General features: G+C 34.7%; 1 protein-coding gene across 2 annotated transcripts; it reads left to right on the top strand.

Annotated features, from left to right (window-relative positions):
* The first annotated feature begins 3,017 nt into the window (after positions 1-3,017).
* LOC105634656 (smr (Small MutS Related) domain-containing protein) lies at positions 3,018-6,412 on the top strand. 2 transcript variants are annotated; one of them, XM_012217539.3, is made up of 5 exons: positions 3,018-3,267; positions 3,454-4,209; positions 4,626-5,026; positions 5,891-5,960; positions 6,152-6,412. In XM_012217539.3, exons 2-5 carry the CDS (start codon positions 3,485-3,487, stop codon positions 6,213-6,215), a joined length of 1,260 nt encoding a protein of 419 aa, XP_012072929.1. In that variant the 5' UTR covers positions 3,018-3,267; positions 3,454-3,484; the 3' UTR covers positions 6,216-6,412. The 2 variants fall into 2 exon arrangements, with proteins under 2 accessions (XP_012072929.1, XP_020535152.1); XM_020679493.3 differs by having other exon boundaries at positions 3,430-4,209.
* Positions 6,413-6,820: the final 408 nt, after the last annotated feature.

Genomic DNA, 6,820 nt, shown 5'->3' with positions numbered 1-6,820 from the left:
TTCTAATTGTATAATCAGAAACCACACTACTAATCCAACATTTCAAGTCCTTTAATTAACTATTTATTCAATTTTAGCTTAATCTACCAATAATTTAAAATTTGGAACTTATACCAAAAATGAGAACTAGGTCTTAGAGCATACCATTCGAAAATCGAACTACGATTCCGCGATCCGCACGAAGAGGAGATGTTTTTGACTCTTGGGACCTTGTCGGAGTGTCGCTAGAGAACTGCCGCCGGCGAAGAAATCCAAACAGCCTAGAATTGGGCAACCCGCACACCAAAATGCTCGAAATCATGCAAGGACCTCAAATATATAACCAATTTAAGCTGAGTGTGCCCCATTTGGTCGGAAATTGCCTCTAAACCTTTGGCCAACTGCCCTTCTTTGGGTTCTTCCAATCCAAGCGACATTACTCAAGACTGACGCCATAAAACAGAAGCAGGGGAAGAAAGGAGGTCGGCCACACTTGACTCGTGGCTTGGAATCGCCGAAAAATCGAGCTGGAGGCGCAACTTCATAGTCGAGCGGAATCGCGACCCCCTCCTGCAATTGCTACGCTCGCTAGGAATGAAGGAGAGAGGGGAAGGGTGGTCGGAGCAACTGCAGGGTGATGCGACAACGAGAAGGTGAGCTCGATCGGCTCTGGTAGCCAGAAACGGGGAGGGAAGGAGAGGGAAGGAGGGGTGTATCGCCGGAGAAGAAGAAGAGAAGGAAAGAAAAAGAAGGGAAGGGAAAATCTAGAGCTTATATACCATTCTGATTAGATTCAAACCGATTTGGTCTGATTCAGTAATTTTATTCGATTTTTGCTTGGTTTAGGGATTTTTCACTTGGTTCTTAGGACTTTCAAACTGGTTTATGGGTCCGGTTAATTAATTTTAATTGACTTAATATTTAACGCCCAATATAATTCTTAAGGAGTTTAGAAAATTCTCGGTTAGGACTTACGATACTATACTTTGGGCTTAGGCTAACTCGCGAATTTGGAAGCAGACAAGATTACACAGTATTTGCAGCCCACGCAGTCAAAATTTCTAATTTTTGATTTAATAAAAACTCAAAATAAAATTACGCGGTGTTTCACAAGAAAAGGGTGGAATATTTTTAAAATAATTTAACCATTTCTTTTTTATTGAAAAAATGAAATCTTTTAATCATTCATCATTTTCATGTTCTTGAAATGCACTATTGGTATTAATGCATACATGCAAAAATAAATGAGATGTGTGATAGTAAACCCTACTAATATATGTAGTATCATTAAAAGCTTTTAAAATATCCAAAATTTTTATATAAAATTTTAATTTTGTGGATATAAATTAACTTGTGCCAAATTATTAGTAAAAAATGTGCACAATAATTCTCTATATCCAAAAGAGTAATTCATATGTTGAATTTCAATGAGTTGGGACATCCCTTAGAAGACGTTTTGCTATTTTATTATTTTCCTTACAAAATTTAGCCCTTTAATTTATTATTTGGGGATGTCTCCATAAAAAATAAATGCCTTTTCAATTAGAGAAATAAACGAATGAAAAATTCTTGAATTATCTTGTACACATAAATTTAGAATATAACATGCACACCTAATATGAAAATTTTTTCTACCAAGATTCAGTTCACAAATTTTTTGAGATCAACAATTGATGCATTGTTGATAGAATATTATCAAATGAAATAAAAAAAAAAAAATCTTTTTGGTTAATTTATATTTATCTAAAATTGAATTAATCATCATATATATACTATTTGCAGTATATCTATCACAAAAAACATGAAGTGCAATGACTCATTTTCATCGACCTAAAGATGTGTTATGCCTACAAATTGAAACACGTTGTTCACCGGTAAAAATAAAAGTTGTAACTTTTTTTTTTTTTTTATTGCTTTTTTAGATAAAGAAAAATGGTTCGTTTTGGAGTATTTATAGGCACTCGTTTGTCACAAAGATTTTATAATATTTTGATAATAAAATCCACTTTTTACCAAAACTAAAAGATAATGTTTCCTAGAAATTATTTCAACTAATTATTCTTTTCTTTTAGAATATTGTAATAAGGAAGAGTTAGAAGATGTTTATCTGAAAATTTGTGAGTCTTCTACATCATTTAAATTTTCCTCAAAATCAAATTGTTCGAAAGTGAAACCAAACATGCCGTTCATATGTATGGATGAGATTGAATTTTGTGTTTCTCCAATTTTTCTTTTGCCCTTTGTAAAACTTAAATTTCTTTTCACTTGCCATTATAGAATGCAAATTGCAAATTGGAAAAATTAAGTAAAAAAAAATTAGAGAGAATAATTAGAGATTGAAGGGATTATTTGAGAATAATTCAAACAATATTAAAAAGAATAATTGGAGATTGAAGAGGCTATTTGAGATTGATTTGCAAATAATTATAAATTGAAGAGCTTAGAGTTATTGAAGGTAGAAAGAAATAATTGATGTGAAAATGAATAGAAATAACAAAGTATTTATAATAAAACAAAAAAAAATTTGAACTTTCACAAATATTCTTAAAATTAGTTATAATATAGCCGTTTATATTTGTTGGAGAGTTAATTTGAAATTTATAATAGAATTTTTTGAAGAAAGATTTGTTTGATTGAGAGGAACCTCTAGTTGTAGCTTTTAAATGGAGAAATTCAAAAATTTCGAAATCGCCGGTTCTAATTGTTTAATAGAACTTTCAAAAAGCTTATTAAATTGTTGGTTTACAGTTAAAAAAAAGAAAACCAGACCAGAATCAGAAGTGAACCATAACCTTTCAATTCCTGTTCTGATTCGGACTGGTTCTTTTTCTGGACAGTTTCAATTCTGGTTCACACGGTTCCAAACCGACAGTTCCGGTTCCAAGAACCGGAAAATGGCCACCCGAACTTCTGCCCCCACAAAAAAAAAAAAAAAAAAAAAGTTGTTAGACCTTTTTGGTTGACTGGAGGGTAGAGCAAGTGGGACAGCCACCTTTGTCTTTTTTTTTCTCCCCTTCCCTTCTCAGCCGCAGGCTTTTCTTTATTTAATTTAATTCCCTTCTCCTCTCTCTCTTTCTCTCTCTCTCTTTCTCATTTTGGTACCCTCTTCTCAGAAAAGAAAGAAATTGCAGGATTTATGGATTTGAGATGCAGAATCGCTTTGCCATCGAACAAGTCTCCGGCAGTATCCAATTTAGATTATTCTGATATATTTGCCATTCCATCTGGGCCCTTGGATCGATTGACGCCTTGGTTACGCGTTTATCTTCCTGAATAGCTTCAATCGAGGTATTTTTTTATTTTTTTAAACTTTATTTTTAATTTCTGTTGCTGGTTAAGTATCTAGCGGTCACTTAATTGAATTTTCTTTAGCTTGTCTATGGTTGTCTGTGTTATGTCTACAATCTTTTTGGCTAGTTGTTGAATGAAAGTTTACATCTTTTTACCTAGTTGTAATCACCTGCACAATTCCAGGCGTTTCTGTTCAAGCATGCTCTAAAACAAAATGAACACTTCCTATAAGTCGCGGTCGAGAGGCAAGTCTCCGGGTTGGGCTGCCTTTGACCTCAAGCAGCGTCAAAAACAAGGTCTTCTTCATCATCAGCTCGATAGCAACGATCCTTTTCCTCCCCTGCCAACCAACGCTCTTCGTCCCTGTGAAAACTTGCCCGCCAATAACGTTTTTTCTTCAACATCTTTCTCTTCTGCTGACTTTACTTCCTTAACAGATAATGTTAATGTCAATAAATTGAAAGGAGTTAATGATTCTGGTCTAGTTGAGTCTAAGAATCCTGATTTTGCATTCTTTTCTAGTTGGGTTGACAAAAGTTTGATTCAGGATGTCATGGCCGCAGCTAATAATGATATTGAAAAGGCTACAACTTTATTAAAAGAGATGGTTTCTACTGACAGCTCTGAGCAGAATGGTACAACTAATTGCGATGGTTTTCATCAAAGCAACGAAGGTGAAGATGAGAGTGCTTTTTTAAAAAAGACCTCAGATCTTGCTGCAGACATAGCTGATCTGAGCTCTGTTCTCGAGGATGCTTTCAGAGGTAATCACAAAGAATTGGAGGACGCCTGTGCTGCTTCTGAGCAGAGGCTCTCCGATGATGCAGTTGCAAACTTGCAACTGATTCTAGAGCACTTGAGATCCTTACCTGTGGAGCCTGAGTGGGAAGAGCATGATGTTTACTTGAGCCAACGAAGAAATGCACTAAGGATGATGAGGTCCGTATCCTGCATTTTTCCCCTCTCTCAGCAATGTGTTTGCATGATCTGGATCATTTCAATTTTCAAGCTATCCTATTGTCTCCTCAAGTGTTTTTTTCCCTAACGGATACTATGACAAACTTTATTATGAGTATTGATTTGCTGAATACATGTGCTATCTTTTGTAGCATAAGCAAAATATAATGAAATTCAGTCAAGCTATTATTTCCCGTAAATTTGCTCTTATATGGTTATACATATATATATAATTTTGAATATATACAGTAGATGGTGACTCTTGGTACAAAAGAAAGGTCACTGCATTGTTCATGGTTCAGATTGCTCCTAATGGTTGCCAACTTGACAAATGTTACTTTGATAATTGATGAGGAAATATTAGTGTATAAAGAATTCTCAGATCATGTATCCACCAGGTTGGCATCTAAGCATTCCAGGGCAGCCACTAATGCCTTTATGAGAGGGGATCATTTTTCTGCCCACCAGTTGTCATTGAAGGCTCGTAACGAGTGGTTGGATGCTGAAGGACTCAATGCTAAAGCAGCCAAGGAAATTTTAAGTATAAGAAATAGCGAAAAGAATCCATGGAAATTGGACTTGCATGGTCTTCACACAGTAGAGGCTGTTCAAGCCTTACAAGAACGTCTAGAAAAAATTGAAATCCAGCTTAATCAGCTGGTATCTCCCAGTAGAGCCAATACAAAAATTGAGACTGTACATTCATCACTTGAGCCCTTGAGTGGCATGGGTGTGGAAAACTTAGATAAACAACAGACAGAATTTCGGCAAAGATCGGCATCATTACAGGTCATAACAGGTATTTTTCTTCATTCACGATTATAAATGTATATGCATGAAGTATTTGTCCTCATAATTTCTGGAGTTAAGCCTTATTGTTAAACACACAGGTTAGATGCAACTTGCAAGTTACAATGCACAGGGATTCATGCAAGTTATTTTATATAATTTAGCCAACTCATTCCCTGGGGGTTAAACGAACTCAAATATGCCGTGAGACCCACATTTAGTATATTTTATTAACTAATTTTGACCAATTTTATATTGGGGTGCAATTGTGACAAAAAGTTGAAATTGAGGTGTCTGAGGGATCAAGTTGGACTTGGGGTGCAATCGTTATAAAATGCAAAGTTTAAAGTTTTTTGGTAGGTTTAGCCTCCTCCTAGCAATTGTTTCATTTTTAATAATCCTTGTTATTGCAGCAGTAGTCCTTTTTAATGCTGTAGCAGTCTCTACTCCTAGGACATTGGGATGGGTTTCATGCGAGTTTCGTACTGAGACTATTTTTCTTGCTTTTTCTGGGTCATAGCAAACTAAGAGGTGGTTGTACCATCAATTATAATTGCCAGGAGCTGTAGTGAATGAATTCTATCTGTATTATGCAAAACAATTGAGAAAAGCATTCATAACATGAAATAGCAAAGAGCTCTCTTTTTTTAGGTAATATGTGAAATAAATTACTGCCACTATCTTTTAGTTCCTTCTTGTCATGGATTGTAAATTTTTTATCATGCAAAATTTATCAGAATGGTAGGATGAACTGTGTTTCATTTAATGATGTGATTTGTGTTGTATTTTCAGAAATTAATTTGTAGTGTATCACCAATTTAGAGGTTGGGGATGTGAGAAAGTAGCACTCATTTACTGCTTTTTCTCTCTGTAGGTGTAGGCAACCACAGCAGGGGTCAGGCTACACTCCCAACAGCTGTGAGAAGTTTCCTCACTGAAAACAGGTGAAATATTTTGTCCTGCATTTTTAAAAAATATGTTTTACATGCATTTATTTATTTTTTAAAGTGCGCCCCTTGATAGATTAGCTGATAATAGGCAATGACACATATTTTTAATATTTCTTTTGGGATTGAAGAATGATATTGCAGTATTTCTTTTCACTAATCATTAACAAAATAACAATGTTTGATAGATATCACTTCGATGAAGTAAAGCCAGGCGTAATTGCTGTTTGTCCTAAATTCCGTCACAGGTGAATATCAGTTAATTGTAACTAATATCTGAGGATGCAGTCTCATTCTTGCACCTTAAGTTGTTTATTTCATTCATTTGAAGAACTTTGTTTATAGTTTAAGCTCAAACGTCATCGGATACAGTGAGCTATAATTGAGGTATTGGTTTTGTAATTTTATATTTGATTGTGAATTAGTAATGAAGCTTGTCATTTTGTTCATGTGCATTGTATTTATGTTGATTATGAGATTACTAACATTGGTTTTGTAGGTTTATAACTTTTTTCTCCTCCCTCCTTTAGATAGGTTTATTATGAGATTACTAACATTGATTTTGTAGGTATTAAATGAATGGTTTTAGGATGTGATTGAAGCGAGCATCAAAAGCATGTTCAGATGGATCAGTCTCACCTTAATTTGACATGTAATCTAATTTAAATTTCAACTTGGTAATCTTGAAATCAATTAAGGGTTTGCATGTTAATTTGAGATTAATTCAAATGATAAATAGTTTTAGCGCAAGTTGTGCTTGGCACAGCTGCAGTGCAGTTGGGGTGAAACGAAGTAATGTGGAGAAATTTAAGCAGTTTTTCTTGGGGTGTGTGATTTATTGCTGGTGATGTGATGAT

Source organism: Jatropha curcas, unplaced genomic scaffold, assembly GCF_041381405.1.
Source record: "Jatropha curcas cultivar XTBG-Jc1 unplaced genomic scaffold, XTBG_Jcur_1.0 HiC_scaffold_1141_pilon, whole genome shotgun sequence".
NCBI classification, from domain to species: domain Eukaryota; kingdom Viridiplantae; phylum Streptophyta; class Magnoliopsida; order Malpighiales; family Euphorbiaceae; genus Jatropha; species Jatropha curcas.
The sequence above is the reverse complement of the archived record's forward strand: the minus strand, read 5'-3'. Positions and strand labels throughout refer to the sequence as shown.

Bases quoted from the DNA above. Each gene is read 5' to 3' on its own strand.
- LOC105634656 (XM_012217539.3), top strand. From the start codon at position 3,485: ATGAACACTTCCTATAAGTCGCGGTCGAGAGGCAAGTCTCCGGGTTGG. The intron at 5,027-5,890 runs GTATTTTTCTTC...TTCTCTCTGTAG, and splicing joins ATCATTACAGGTCATAACAG to GTGTAGGCAACCACAGCAGG. The intron at 5,961-6,151 runs GTGAAATATTTT...AATGTTTGATAG, and splicing joins AGTTTCCTCACTGAAAACAG to ATATCACTTCGATGAAGTAA.